The 15,726-nt window shown below is 59.3% G+C and overlaps 1 protein-coding gene across 5 annotated transcripts in view; it reads right to left on the bottom strand.

Moving 5' to 3' along the window:
- Window positions 1-1,635: 1,635 nt before the first annotated feature.
- Window positions 1,636-15,726, bottom strand: part of TTC7B (tetratricopeptide repeat domain 7B) — a 275,364-nt gene continuing 261,273 nt past the window's right edge. For 3 of the 5 annotated variants that reach the window (XM_027552728.1, XM_027552730.1, XM_027552726.1), the window contains one exon: window positions 1,636-2,765. In XM_027552728.1, the coding sequence (XP_027408529.1) occupies window positions 2,209-2,765 (557 nt within the window). In that variant the 3' untranslated portion in view covers window positions 1,636-2,208. The remainder of the gene's footprint in view (window positions 2,766-15,726) is intronic. The other 2 variants (XM_027552725.1, XM_027552729.1) reach the window with 2 other exon arrangements.

A 15,726-nucleotide genomic window follows, 5' to 3' on the forward strand; every position in this document is an offset into this window, starting at 1 on the left:
TGCTGGCAATTTGATCTCCGGTTCCTCTGCCTTTTCTAAAACCAGCTTGAACATCTGGAAGTTCATGGTTCACATATTGCTGAAGCCTGGCTTGGAGAATTTTGAGCATTACTTTACTAGCATGTGAGATGAGGGCAATTGTGCGGTAGTTTGAGCATTCTTTGGCATTGCCTTTCTTTGGGATTGGAATGAAAACTGACCTTTTCCAGTCCCGTGGCTACTGCTGAGTTTTCCAAATTTGCTGGCATATTGAGTGCAGCACTTTCACAGCATCATCTTTCAGGATTTGAAATAGCTCAACTGGAATTCCATCACCTCCACTAGCTTTGTTTGTAGTGATGCTTTCTAAGGCCCACTTGACTTCACATTCCAGGATGTCTGGCTCTAGGTGAGTGATCACACCATCGTGATTATCTTGGTCATCAAGATCTTTTTTGTATAGTTCTTCTGTGTATTCTTGCCACCTCTTCTAAATATCTTCTGCTTCTTCCATACCATTTCTGTCCTTTATTGAGCCCATCTTACCATCACTAAATTATAAGGCTCTACAGTTCTGGATGCAAAGACTGGACCTTCGAGTTCACCCTTGAGCCATGTGGATGGAGTCTGGGCTCTCCCGAGAGGTGGGATGCTCTGGAGGGGAAGATGCTGGACAGGCAGACAGGAGCCATGCATGGGCTGGTGCACACAGGATTTTCCAAGGTAAAGTCCTGGCACGGAGCTGGCCTGGGAGAGAGTGGCTGGTATGGAACCTGGACCATTATCCTCGGGGGGGCCTGGTCTCCTGCCTTCTCAATGCTGAGCTGGGTGGGTCTCCCACCACAGTCCTGCACAGGATCTCAGGCTAGGCACTCACACTCTAGCCAGGGCTACCCACTGCCCCACTGGGCACCGCCCTTTCTTGTCAGTGCCTCACACTGCAAGTCCCATGACTATGACCACCCATGGGAGGCTGCCTGAAGTGGCAGTGCTGACATTGGGATGCCTGCCTGCCCTGCCCACAGGGAGCTTTTGCCTGCAGTCTCTCCCCAGACATCAGCTGCACTCTCACCGGCCTGCTCAGTGAGTCAGGGAAGTCATGCCCAGCTTAGGCAGGGGCTCTCAAGGCTTCAGGGTGCTCCCAGCAATGCGGGGCCACCACACTGATGCTCAGCCAACCAGCTCTGGGGGATTAGGGAGGCCTGCTCAACTTCTCTCTGGTTCTTGGTGTCTAGTCTTTACTGTCCAATCTGTTGGGTAGAGCTTCACATTTGGCTCCAACCCCCTCATACACCTCTCTTCATGGTGGCAAGAGGGCTGCTGCCATTCTAGCCTCACAACTCAGGTTCAGGTGTGAGAGAAGAACAGCCTTTCCTTGCAGCTCCCATCCTAACTGGACCACTTCAGGTCACATGCTCACTCCTGATCGTCTGTTGGAGGGAACAGCTAGATGTTGACTGGCTAGGCCTGAGTCACAAGCTCCAATTTCAGGCAACACGGGAAAGAATTGCCCCACTAACATCAGGGCCGGACCTCCTCATTCCAAGGGCTGAGGAGTCCAGGGAAGCCCCCAGGCACCAAAAGCTCCCTATTCTATGAACTGAGTATTAGGCTCTCTGTGGTCTGTGGGTTTTCATGAGAAACACAAGCTGTGGGTCCATTTAAAAATCATTTTATTATTAACATCATCTTTCCATTTAGCCAAGTGTCTGTAATGTATAAGGAATGTCGGTAAATATTCCATTTGAAGCTTCTTTGTACATATTTCCATCGATAAATAAACTCTGAATTCACATAAAAAAGTTAAACTTAAATAACTCATATTTCCTTCTCTTGTAACAGGCATATATTGGCAAAATATAAATATTCTTGGACTCAGGCTTTGTTCTAAGTGAGGACAGTAATTTATCACATGGTACAATTATTGACAACAAAACCAAGAAATTGTCAGCTGGTGTCCTGGCTTGGACTAGTTACTGAGGTGGGAACAGAAAATTCACATTTGGTTTCTGGGCCAAGGATACAGCAGGAGTGGTGATGGGGGGGAGCGAATAGTTTTCTTTACAGCTCTGATAAAAATAATCTGCTCTGCCACTGAATTTTAACTTTGAATACATTCTTCTACATTTGCGGATTAATTCCATTCTCATGTTACTTAAAACTCAGATGTCAACTGACAAAATATGGCACGTAATCCATTTTGAACCACGTCAGTAGATTCGAGAACTATCATCGGGCTGGCGGGAACAGCAACAGAAATGCACGTTGAGGGCGGTGACTGGGGGTCGGCTGGGTGAGTCCACGCGGTCGGTTGCACACTTCCGGGGCCTCGCGCAGCACGCGGCCGTGTGCCCGAGCGGCGGGAGGCCAGGGCCGCTCAGGGCGCGCGGGGGATGACGGGAAAGGCGCGGGGCGAGGGATGACGGGAAGGGCGGGGCGGGGCGGCTCAGAGCGCGCGCGGGATGATGGTGGGCGGGGCCGCGCAGAGGGCGCGGGGGATGACGGGAAGGGCACGGCGCGGGAGGGCGGGGATGTCGGGGAAGGGCGGGGCGGGGCGGGGCGGCTCAGAGCGCGCGCGGGATGACGGTGAAGGGCACGGCGGGGCTGCTGGCCTCCAGCTCCAGGGCCGTCAGGAAGCACTCGGTGGCTGCCGCGTCGTTGCCCTGAGCCTGCAGGACCTCGCCCAGGCCGTTCCAGACCTCGTGGGCCGTGGAGTTCACCTGCACCGCGTCCCGCAGGATCTTCTCGGCCAGACTGTAGCGGCCCAGCTGGTGGAGGATCAGGGCCTGCAGAGGCAGACAGACAGACAGACAGTCAGTCAGAGAGACGACGCTCTGGACTCCGAGCTGTCCCTGAGCTTCGGCACGTTCCTCGGAGGCAGGCAGGTGTCTCCACCAGGCCGGGCACAGTGGAAGTTCAAGTTCTTCCTGCGCTCAGGGCGGGAGTCAGAAGGATCACTCAAACCATGAACCGTGCGAAGTCCCCGGCATTCAGCCATTTCCAAAGGTCCACCCAGGACTGCACCGCGTGGGCCGCCACGGTCTGTCTGCTGACACCCGCCCGCAGAGGGCTGTTTGCCATCTTTTACTTTTCTTTAACCTCAAGAAAAGTCACAACAAACAGAACAGAAATGTCAGTTGCTCACAGCCCCCACCCTGGCCGCACCCTGATCTCACGGTCCCCTCCGTGCTCGGCGCCCGCACAGCTGTCACTTCAGTTTTAGTGACTGCGCGCGTTGGTCCCCAAGTATTCCACCCTCATCGTGTTTCCAGGTGGTGCGTCTCCACAACTGGTGTGTCTGGATTTCATCCGACAGACACTCAGTTACTCAAGGACCCTCTCACGGGGAGACACCCAGGCTTCCCAGTCTCGAGCGACTGAACCACCCGCCCCCACCCCTGCGTTGCCTCGTTTCCCGTCGGGGCTGAACGGGAGCGGAGCCTCTCCTCGCCGCTCTCGCTTGCAGCGTGTCGCGGGCCGTCTTGGCCTGCACTGGTCAGACGAGCTTCAGGGTCACTTTGTGAGTCCCTCTGGCTGTGCGCGCACGACCGCTCTCAGAGCAGGGAGAAGCCTGACAAAGCCTCGTCTTCCTGCCCGGAACGCGGCCTGGCCTCCGGGCCTGCAGACCTCAGCCCTGCGCGTTCTCTCCGTGCCTCGCGTGTGGCGGGGCTGCGGCCGCCCGGTTTCCTCGAGGCTGCGCCTCGCCAGGGGCCAAGGGCAGAGCCGGGCTGTGCTGCCCGAGGGTCCGCTGCGGCCCGAGCCACAGCCACCGGCGCCCTGAGCCCACACTCCAGGGGGCTCCGGCCTCTGAGATGAGCTCCTGGAGCGGGTAGGGGCGCCCTCGGCAGGCAGCCCCCAGGCCCCGAGGGCTGTGCCTGGGTAGTTCTCAGGACCAGAGAGCACCCTGACGGCCCAGAGCCGTCGGCACCTCTGAGCACCCGACTCGGGGCAGTGAGGCTGGCCCGGGAGCCTGTGGTCAGAGGGTGACGGCCGGGACACCCATGGCCTCAGCAACGAGCGCGCCTCGGTCCTGGCGGGGCAGGTTCCTGGCTGAGGAGGAGGGGCAGGAGGGCTCAGGTGGAGGGAGGCTGCCCTCCCGGGGCAGAGGACAGTAAGCCCAGGGTCAGGTCCCCTCTCGGAGGGGAAAACTCCAAGGAGAGTAGCATGTGTTTGCCTTCTTAGTAACGTCGTCACATCTAATGACGCCACAGGGGCCTCCCTGGGGGCTCAGACAGTAAAGAGTCTGCCTGCAATGTGGGAGACCTGGGTTTGAGCCCTGGGTTGGGAAGACCACTGGAGAAGGGAAAGGCTACCAACTCCAGTATTCTTGCCTGGAGAATCCCCTGAGGAGCCTGGTGGGCTACGTCCATGGGGTCGGACATGACTGAGCAGCCGAGCACAGCACAGCACAGCAGACAGGCTCAGAAAGGCCTAGTGTCTCGCCCGAGGTCACAGGGCCCAGGAGGGTGGAGCTGGCAGCTTCTCAGTGCTCGCTGCTGCCGCTGGCACTGTGAGAGACCGGCCCCCGGGCACCAGCCCAGCTCCAACTGAGCAGAAGGGCGCCCACTGTGCTGTGGGTCCCTCCCAGCCCCTCCTTCCCGCATCTGTGATGGGGTGGCTCCCCTCGAGGGCACAGCCTTTCTCCCCTTTCTCTGCTGTTCGGAAGCACCCTGCATATTCGCTCAAGGACTGGGGCGCTCCTTGCCTCTCTCTGGGGGCCACAGGCCGGCGGTCACCTTGAGGCTCAGGGTGGCTGCAGACGCTGAAGGACTGGGGGTCCTGTTAGTCAGAAAGCAGACCTGTGAGATGAGACTCAGGAGCACCGGGACCTTGGTCCAGCAGGGCCTAGAGGTGAGTGCTCCAACAGCACTGCCCTGACCCCGCCCTACAGGAGTGGGGACAAGGACACCGGTCCACTGGCTGGTAATTTTGTTTCGAAAGTGGCAGCTGCTGGACCTTGGAGGCTCCAGGGGCACAGGGCAGGGACAAGGGCACCCCTCCCAAAATGCCTGCAGGAACCAGCTGTGGGCTAATCCGACCCACTGTCCTTAGGGCTGGCCAGCTAAGGGCCTTGTGATTCTCAAGAGTTCTTACCGGCGTGGGAATTTCTAGCCCATCCCTGGACTTATATTTTGAACGTAAGAACAGGCTCCCATTTCCAGATGACCTTGAAGCTTCCTGAGCAATCTGTTTAGTGGAATTAATTCCTAAAGCCAGGGCAGCTTGGGGAGGCATCACAGACTTGCCAGGGGCTGCCAGCTCACGCTCGGCGAGGGAATGAAACATCGGCCTCTCCCCAGTCCCCGAGTGAGCCAAGGGTGGCTCAGAAATCAGGCAGAGTGAGGGCAACCAGAGCAAGCTCCGGCCGGGGGCTGAGTCAGTGCTAGGGGCCAGCATTGCTGGCAGGGTGGCCAGAGCTGGGCTGGCACCTGGACACGCCTGGCCATCAGGACTGAAGCGCCTCTGGAGCCCCTCTGTGTCATGAGGGACTTCCATGCGCTCCTGTCCCTGAAGCCCCCTTCATTCTTCAGGTCCCGCTTTCTCTCTTCTCCGAAGATCAAGGCCTCACCCCCTGAGGCTGGCAATCCGCTGTGCTCACCCCCAGCCAGGCCCTTTCTCCCAGAACAGGCCTCTTGGCTCATCCAGGCCGATCCCTCAGCCCAGGTATTTCTGCAGGACGCAGCACCCACCCCTCCTCCACCTCCCCAACCTTGGTCAGTCTTGTCTGCCCCTTTCTGGAGCTCTAGTCCATCTGCCTGAAGCCCTGACAATCCCAAAGTCCAGGCCACACCAACCCCTTAGGCAGCACTGTGCATGTGTGTGTGTGTGCTAAGTCACTTCAGTCCTGTCTGACTCTTTGCAACCCCATGGACTGTAGCCTGCCAGGCTCCTCTGTCCACGGGATTCTCCAGGCAAGGGTACTGCAATGGATTGCCAGGCCCTTCTCCAGGGAATCTTTCTGATCCAGGGATCGAACCCACGTCTCTCATGTCTTCTGCACTGGCAGGTGGGTTCTTTACCACTGGCACTGCCTGGGAAGCCCTTAGGCAGCTCTACCCAGCAGCATATTAAAAAGCAGAGACATTACTTTGCCAACAAAGGTCTGTCTAGTCAAAGCTATGGTTTCTCCAGTAGTCATGTATGGATGTGAGAGTTGGACCATAAAGCTAGCTGAGCACCAAAGAATTGATGCTTTTTGAACTGTGGTGTTGGAGAAGACTCTTGAGAGTCCCTTGGACTGCAAGGAGATCCAACCAATCAATCCTAAAGGAAATCAGTCCTGGGGGTTCATTGGAAGGACTGATGCTAAAGCTGAAGCTCCCAATACTTTGGCCACCTAATGCAAAGAACGGACTCATTTGAAAAGACCCTGATGCTGGGAAAGAGTGAAGGTGGGAGGAGAAGGGGATGACAGAGGATGAGACGGTTGGATGGCATCAGTGACTCAATGGACATGAGTTTGAGTAAACTCCAGGAGTTGGTGATGGACAGGGAGGCCTGGCGTGCTGTGGTCCATGGGGTCACAAAGAGTCAGACACGACTGAGCAACTGAACTGACTGACTCACCCAGTGGCATTCAGCCGGGCAGGAGACAGAGAATTTGATGACTGACATAGTTCATTACCTTAGCAAGCAAGCACCCTCCCCCCATCAAAGGCACAAAAGCGCACACCCCAGCCGTGCACTGTGGACACGGATGTGGGCAAGAAGCTGTCCTGCTCTCAAAGCCGGGGACCCGGTGACAACCCCAGCGTGACCAAGCTGTGCGCCCGGCACTGGGGTCTGCCTCAGCCGCCGGCCAGACTGCACTTCACCTCTACTGTCTGCACGCCGGGGCCACAAGGCTGGCTCCTGCCCGAGACGCCTCTGCTGGGCTGAGCGGCGGACCTGAGATGTGGTTGCTGCGGCCCCGACGCTGGGCCCCCGCTCCTCCTCTGAGGGAAGACGTGCAAACGGCCTGCGCCTCTGCCAGCCCCTGCCGATTCCAGGGTCACCGGAGATGAGGGCCCGCTGGGGCCGGCCTCCCGAGCAGACAGGAGCCCTCGAGGAGGCGACTCTCAGTCCCTCTCTTCAGGCGCAAATGAACACAGCTTGCTAAGCTTGCAATTATTATAATCAGGTGTTTGGTACAAAGAAGACCTTGGTGAGGCACCACACTGGAAGTGAGGGATTAAATTAAACCTGTTCTTTCAAAGGAGACAAAAGGGACTTGGCGGGTTTGAGGATAATCAGTGTCTTCCTCACTCACGTTTTTACATGTGTGTGGAGACTGCTGCCCAGGGACGGAGCCCCTGGCTGCTTGCGGGGGCGCCATGCAGGGGCCCTGGCTGTGGGGAGCCCCTCTGTCCACGCCCAGGACAAAAGCCCCTTGGAGATCTTTTTTTTTTTTTTAATGTATTTATTTTCCTTTTTTTTGGGCTGCACCGTGTGGTCTGTGGGATTTCCGTCCAGCGACCAGGGATCGCAACGGTGCCCCCTGCATCGCAAGCAGTCTTAACTACGGGCCCCCCAGGGAAGAAGTCCTGCCTCTTGGAGATTTTAGACGTCACCGCGGGTCTCTGCCCAAGTGCCAAGCCAGCGCTTCGCTTGGGGGTTCACTGGCTGTCGGGACACCCGCCCTATGGCACCGCTGCTGGGGGCTCCCGAGCTGGGGGGACCCACCAGGGGCAGCAGAGTGTGTGGAGCCCGAGGGGGTGGAGGCAGGTCGGAGCACGGGCCCCTGGCTCCCCGCATGCCCACGAGCCCAGCTCCACCACGGACTCGGGCAGCTTGCGCGGGTCCCAGGGGCTCTGCCTGCATCATGCGAACAAGGACTGAGACACGGGAGAGCAGCGAGGCCCGTGTGAGGCCTGGGAGGGCTCAGTGACGGTAGCCTTCGCTGAACCGTCCCGTGGTCAACGCCGTGATTCTGAGCGACCACGGGGCAGGGGCTCCTGGAGGCCCGCGGCCGATGACCCGCCCCTGCCGCCCCTGCGCCCTCTCGGCCGCCGCCCGGTCAGATGAGGGAGCCTCCGATTCGCCTCTGCGTGTGCGGCGCCCGGGGCGGCCCAGCACCCCCGAGGGCCTCGGTGAGCGTCTGCTGGATGGATGGAGAGATGGATATGGGGACGACGGAGAGGAGGGAGGTGGGCCGGGGGCGGGGGGCCCAGCCCCCTTCCCTGCGACGTAACCCTGGCACCACCGGGGCCAACCTCTCAACAACCCTCCCACCCGTAAGCTTTGTCCGAAGAAAACGCCGCACTGGCGTCCGCAGCCCTTGCCAGCCCCCGCTGCAACCCGGCTGTCCCGAGCTCTGTGCACTCGCCCTTCGTAGTGCGGAGTTTCCAGAGCGATGGAGACGGGACGCCACCTCTCCGTCAGGAGGTCTGAGCGCCTCTCTGACTTCGACTAGGAAGATGCGGAGGCAGCGGCTTCCTCCCTGACAACCAGAGAGAGGCGGCTGCTGCGTCTCTTTACACCCAATGCAGCCTCCACCCGGAGCCCCAGGACTTGAATTACTATCTGCGTCCCAAGGTCTGGGTGTCCTACACTGGAGCCGGCGGGACCCCCAGAGGATGGCGGGACCCTCAGAAGCTGGGAGGGACCCTCAGAGGGTGGCAGGACCCCCAGAGGACGGTGGGCCCCCCAGAGGCCGGGATGGCCAGGTGATGGGAAATCCTGGGTCCAGGCAGGCGATTTCAGCTGCAGCCTGAGACAAGGACTCATAAATTCAATGAGCTCATGCTCAGAAACACCAGCATCAACATCGCAAAAGCTCAGCGTGACGCACTGACCTAATTAAAGAAATGTCAGATCGAGCCAGCCCCACGCGCTATCAAGGGACATCCTCGAGAAGGCAGCTCGGGGCAGCCTGTGCAGCTCCGAAGACGTGGCGATGCTGGGTATTCTCCTCACTCTGAGGCCCAAGAAAGCTCTCGGTAACATTCCAGCCCATCTCCAGACTCGTTGCCCTCCATCTGCCATTGCAAACAAGTGCCCTGTTGTTGCCACCAAGAAGGACCTGAGTCTCCGCCAGCCCTCAGGAGAGCACCACGGTGCCCGGAAGGACCTCAGTGCCCCCACCAGCTCCCCACGCTCGCACTTTTCCACTGTAATGGCCAAGAGACTCCCGATGACTTATTTAAACATCTCCCAGGTTGACTTATTTCTTTATTTTTATCGGCCTTCCCCAACAACGAGTCAGAAGGAGCAACAGCATGGGGCGGCCTGGAAGTCAGCGCTTCCCCACGAGGTGCCCGCAGTGGAAAGTCAGTGCTAATCACCCCCTGAGGGAGGCGCCGCCCCGCGTGTGTTTGGGAAGATGGTGCCCTGCCCCCCTGGGGTCCACTCCAGGCCAGGCCTCTCCCCTCCCCCGCACCCCAGGCCCGGGGACCCCCAGGGGGCACAGCAGCCCAGGAAGCCACCTGGCTCCCCCCAGCAGCTGGTGGGGTGGGGATGGTGGGGGAGACATGGCCCCACAGTCCAGCCAGCGGACTGGAGGTTCTCTGTGGTCAGGAAAACAGTTCACACGGGACTACCACATTGCTTGGGCTGCCCTGGTGGCTCAGCTGGTAAAGAACCTGCCTGTGATGCAGGAGACCCAGGTTCAATCCCTGGATCAGGAAGATCCCCTGGAGGAGGAAATGGAGAATCCCATGGACAGAGGAGCCTGGCAGGCTACAGCCCATGGGGTCGCAAAGAGTTGGACATGGCGACCAACACACACACACTGCACTGCTAAGCTGACAGGCTTCCTGGGAGAAGCCGACGGAGCGGGCCCTAGAGACCCTAGCCCCATCCCGTGGTCCCAGGCCAGGACCCCCTCCCAACAACACTGACACCCCCGTCAGGCCCCGTCTCAACCTGTCCTCAGACAGGGGTGGGGGGGTCGCACCTTTGAAGCATCACTACATTTGGGTCTGAACATTTATCACCAAGACAATGAAAACAAAGCCTGTCCTGTTATTTCCAGCAAAGAGTCCTGGCCTCCCCTGGGCCGGGAAGCGTCACAGTGGTGGAGAGCAGGTCCTCTCAGGACAGCTCTGCCATCCACCACCAACTGTCCAGCTTAGGCAGAGGCTAGAGAGAAGGACCTAGAAAATGAAGGGGTGGAGGAGGTGATCTCCAGATGAAAATTCGAGGATTTGGTCAAATTTTCCACCCAACAAGTATTTTTTGGAGCATCAGCTACATACCAGTGAAGAAGAACTAAAGAGCCTCTTGATGAAAGTGAAAGAGGAGAGTGAAAAAGTTGGCTTAAAACTCAACATTCAAAAAATGAAGATCATGGCATCTGGTCCCAAAACTTCATGGCAAATAGATGGGGAAACAATGGAAACAGTGACAGATTTTCTTTTCTTGGGCTCCAAAATCACTGCAGATGGTGACTGCAGCCATGAAATTCAAAGATGCTTGCTCTTTGGAAGAAAAGCTATGACCAACCTAGACAGCATATTAAAAAGCAGAGACATTACTTTGACAACAAAGGTCCATCTAGTCAAGGCTATGGTTTTTCCAGTGGTCATGTATGGATGTGAGAGTTGGACTGTGAAGAAGGCTGAGTGCTGAAGAATTGATGCTTTTGAACTGTGGTGTTAGAGAAGACTTTTGAGAGTCCCTTGGACTGCAAGGAGATCCAACCAGTCCATCCTAAAGGAGACCAGTTCTGGGTGTTCATTGGAAGGACTGATGCTGAAGCTGAAGCTCCAATACTTTGGCCACCTGATGGGAAGAACTGACTCATTTGAAAAGACCCTGGTGCTGGGAAAGATTGAGGGCAGGAGGAGAAGGGGACGACAGAGGATGAGATGGCTGGATGGCATCACCAACTGGATGGACATGAGTTTGGTGAACTCTGTGAGTTGGTGATGGATAGGGAGGCTTAGCGTGCTGCAGTCCATGGGGTTGCAAAGAGTCGGACACGACTGAGCGACTGAACTGACTGAACTGAGCTACATACCTGGTACATATCTATTCTTTCAGGGCTTAAACTTTAATTGGAGAAACAAGCAGAAAACACGGCAGGGAGGCCTCTTCTTGCCGTCAGCAGGGCAGAGTGTCCACGGAGGGCCAGGAAGGGGGCTGGGAAGGGCTGCCTGTGGGGGGGCCTCCTGGGGAGAGGCTCTCGTCAGTGGGGGGCCCTCCAGCAGTAAGATAGACACAAACGGGAGAGCGGCCCCAGAGGTGTGGCCCCTTCCACTGCAAGGCCCAGCGTGGGTGGGAGAGAGAGGGGGTCTCTCTCTGAGTCTGGGAGACCCTGAGGATGCCCGTCTCAGTCCCCTGGGACCTGTGTGCCCTGGAACCCAGTGGGCGCTCGGTAAATGCTGCTTGTCCGAAAGGCAGTCAGGACACGTCGGTGCTGGGTGGACGCTGGGCATGTGCGTCACCTGCTCCCCGAGGAGGGCGGGCGCCTTGCATGCACGTCTGGGAGCAGCGGGGCAGGGAGGGCGCAGTGGGGGCGTGTGGGCCTCCAGGTTGGGCCTGGCAGGCTCTGTCGGAGTCTCACGACGGACACCACAGGGCCCGGGGATTTCCCGGCAGTCCTGCAGGGCCGCTGGCTGAGGACCCCCCGGAGGGTGGCTATTCCCTACCTGTAGGGGGACGCGGTCATCTTGGCCAGTGGCTGCTGCATCCCTGCCAAGGGCTGGGCATGAACTATTTTTCCACTTTTACACAGGAACAGACAGGAACGATAAGACACTTTCTGACGAAGGGAGGACAGGAACTGATAAACCCTGGAAAATTCTTTTTCCACAAATAACAGGAGGAGTCAGCACACAGAGTCCAGGCAGGAAGGCGGGTGGGGGCTCCGGGGCTGCGGGGCGGGGGTCTGCGGGGGAAGTCCCGCTGCCCGTTTGCTGGGATGTGGGGACGCTGCCCTGCCCTCGGGGCTAGCTTGGCACTGGACGTGGAGCAGCTGCCCCTGGATCCTCGGGGCTGCAGAGCCCGCGGAACGGACGGCCTGGCCTCCTCTCCCCACATGGCCGAGCCCTCACGCTGACCGCCCCAAAGAAGAGCCAGCAGCGTCACTTCCTCAACACTCCCCATTCCCGTGGGAAGGGCAGGGACGTGGCCGTCCCCTGCAGAGAGGCCCTCGGGGCTGAGCTGAGGTGCTGGCTACCTGCCCTTCCATGGACTTCGATGCCAGCACCTTGAAGTCTGCAGGCCACAAGCCCCTGTGGGGAACTCCCCAGTGGACACCGAGGGTGGACGGGTCACCTGGATGGAGGGAGGCAGTCAGAGGGGTCAGGGGCAGCCTCTGCAAACGGCACCTGTGGTCAGGCCATGGGACGTGCACGTGGACTCAGGGAAGGCAAGACTCACTGGTCCCGGAGGCGGCCACTCGAAAGCAGGGGGACCTACCCTCAGCGGCACTGCCCAAGGAGCGGGGGTCTGCTCTCAGCCCCCGTAGCCACTCGAGGACCCCTGCTCGCTGTCTGGGGGGCTTTGCTGAGAAGGGAGCCCTCCCCGTCTCCCAGAGGGCGGGGCCCCGGGACACCCAACATCCACCTTGCCAGGCCCCGGGGGCCTGGGCACGCTGCACGGTTCTTGTAGCCGCTTCCTGGAGCCAAAGGAAGGGACAGAATCCTAACAGCCGCCAGGCGGGAGCTCCCCTGGCGGCCTCGTGAGAATGGGAGTCTCATGTCTGCAGGACAGAGGCCACACTGCCATCCAGGGTCGCAGGAGTGGCCAGTGGACGGCAGAGCTAGAACGCAAACGTGGGTCTTCTTGGCTCTAAAGGGTGAGCGCTGCCAACCACCTCGGCTCCTGCCCCCAAGCTCCGGATGGTGCTGCATGTCCCCCTGAGCCTCCCCTGCTGGCTGTCTCCACACAGAGGGGCCAGGTGACCCCGCCACGTCACTCCCCTAGTACGGCCGCCCACCCCCTGGAGCTCTGCCTCGCGGATGCCCCCTGCTCCCCTGTCCCCTGCCTCCCTCCCTCCTAAGCCGTCTGACCCCAGGCCACGGTGTGCAGCAGACTGGCCTCCAGAAGGAAAATGCCCTGTTCATAGCGTTCACCACCTTCCGTGGTATGAACGTCCCCTCTGGGGCCGATTTCACGGGATGTCTCTGCGTGGCCGGGGCAGGTCAGCCCCAGGATGCTCCTCTCTCCAGGGCTGAGGGCGGAAGGGGAGAAGCGGCCTGTCTTCTCCCCTCATCAGGCGATGTGACTCCACAAAGCTTACGCTAAGTCACTCAGTCGTGTCCGACTCTTTGTGACCCCATGGACCATAAATCCCTCAGGCCAGAACACTGGAGCGGTTGCCATGCCCTCCTCCAGGGGATCTTCCTGACCTGGGGATCGAACTTGTGCCTCCTACTGCAGGCGGGTTCTTTACTGCTGAGCCGCTGGGGAAGCCCTGGGCAAGCTGAGGGTATCAGTGAAATGCCCTCGGAACGCCCCCATGCCTCTGTCTCCTCCCCTTCAGCCAAGGCTCCCTGGGCACCCGGCCTTCTGGGCCTGGCCCCCTAAAGCCAGCAGTCCCTGTGAGCTGGGACGCCCCCCTCTGCAGCCATGGTGGGCGCTGGGGGCAGGGGCAGAGTCAGCAGGAGGAACGGGGTTTCTAGCGTCAACCGTCCCAGAGGCAGAGGCTGATCCATCCCTCTGGGTGAGACCCCAGCGGCAGGTAGAGAGATCTAGCAGCGTGTGGGAGCTCTGATTAGAGAGCCAATTATAACCCCACTGGCCTGCCTGGCTTTGACAGGCCTGGAAAAAACGCGTGTCTGTCCTCAGGAAGAAGCAGGTTGTGCTTCTGGTTTGTTCTGAGAGATCCCCGCGAGGACGGCTTGCTGGCACTGTGGTTGCAGCCTCCTGCCTCTGTCCGGATGCCTGTGGCCCCAATATGGGGCATCAGAGGGAACCTGCGGGGACTCTGGTCCCTAAGGGGAGGCTTGCTTTCTGCCATAGGCCTGCTTCATGCTTCTGTTTATGAGGAAGGACACAGCCTGGTACCCACAGGCTCCCCCGTGGGGCCAGGCAGGCAGTTTCTGCTTCGTCTGGAAGGACGTCAGTTGGCATTTCAATCATGGGTCTCTTCAAGACGGACCTCCTGGCAAGGCCAGGCCCCAGGCTCGGGGCCTGTGTGTCCAAGCTTCCTTGCAGAAACAGACCCTCTGATCATTATCTTGGGTCACCCGCCCTCCCCGGGGAGGCTGACGCCTGGCAAGAGACTCTGGTCTCCTGGAGACACGGAGAAGGGACGGAGTGCGTTTCTCCTGAGAGCCAAGGCCACGTCCACTGTCAGACAGCAGGGGTCTAGGCGCGGTTAGAGGCAGCGCCGACACGCACAGGGGCCACAGGCCTTCCGGATGACTCGGGGACATTCCGAAAGGCTTGGGAGGAAACCATACCTGCAGAGGTGTACCTTGAGAGACAGGTGTTCTGTAAACACCAAGCCGCTGAGGAAGGGGAGGGAGGGTGCGGACGGGAGGAGAGGGGGCCTGGTGACCGCCAGCGGCCGGCAGGAGTGATCGGGGCGAGGAACTGGGGCTCGGGCGATGGGTCTGGGGTCCCAGGAACCGAGCCAGGGGGGCTGTGGAGCAGAAGAGCTCCCGGAGCTTCCTGAAGCCTGAAGCCCACACCTGATGGCTAGCTGGGTGGGGGGCGCCCTCAGACTTGGGTCCCAGCCTCTCCCGAGCAGGCTGCTGAAGCCTCGGGAGGCCCCTGGCAGCCTCCTCACCCAGCGCTCAGCCCGGAGCCCCTGTGCGCCTGCACAGCTCCCTGGTCAGCAGGTCTGTAAGAGCAGGGGTCTGCGGTGCCCGGCCTCTGAGCAGGCTCCCAGTCTCCACCTTCCCAGAGCCCAAGGTTGGAAACCCGGCGATCCTTGGCGTTTCATCACTGGTGCATGTGGCATCCCTTCCTTCTAAGCAATGAGCCTAAAGACCTAGGGAGGACATCCTGCTAGAAGTTTCCCCCAGGTCCTGCTTCTGGGTTTTCTTCACCAACATCAAGGATATCAGTGTCCACCAGAGTGGATGGGTGGCTGACGAAAGCCTGGACTAAAAATCCCTCACCCCCACCCGACCCCCTTGGCAACAGAAGGGTTGCCAAAGACGGACCCCAGACGGACCCAGAGACGTTCCTGCACACGCCCAGACTCCCAAACCAGCGCTGAAGCGCATGGATCTAGGCATTTCCAGGGCTCCGGCAGCTGTGAGTAGGGAGACATCCCTGGGCGAGGTGAGAGGCAGGAGAAGAGGCGGAGGCTTCACCCCAGGTGGGAGCAAAAGAGGAAGGAGACAGCTACAGCAGATGCTGCTTGATGTGAAGACAGGGTCACGCCCTTCAACCCCTAAAAGATGGTGAGAAACTCCTCTCCTCCCACCAGAACAAGGGGCTGAGTTCTCTGGGGCCAGGGTCACCGTGCAGGAGGTTAGAAAGCTGATCCATTTCACCCCCGCCGCAGCTCAGGAAGGCGAGTGCTAGTATCCCATTTAACAGAGAAGGAAAGTGCTCAGTTGCTCAGTCGTGTCTCGCTCTTTGTGACCCCAGGACTGTAGCCCGCCAGGCTCCTCTGTCCCTGGGATTCTCTAGGCGAGAATACTGGAGTGGGTGGCCATGCCCTCCTCCAGGGCATCTTCCCCACCAGGGATTGAACCCGCATCTCTTGTGTCTGCTGCACTGGCAGGCGGGTCCTTTACCACTAGCACTGCGGGCGCGAAACCTTCAGAAGAGATGGAGTCAGGATTCCTGGGGGTGGGGGCTGCCACTCAGCGCTGTGCCCCCGCTGCCTCCGCGCCCCTCTCTGTAAAAGGAGCTGCTCAGATG

The sequence above is a fragment of the Bos indicus x Bos taurus genome, chromosome 10 (genome assembly GCF_003369695.1).
Source record: "Bos indicus x Bos taurus breed Angus x Brahman F1 hybrid chromosome 10, Bos_hybrid_MaternalHap_v2.0, whole genome shotgun sequence".
In the NCBI taxonomy this organism is placed as follows: Eukaryota; Metazoa; Chordata; class Mammalia; order Artiodactyla; family Bovidae; genus Bos; species Bos indicus x Bos taurus.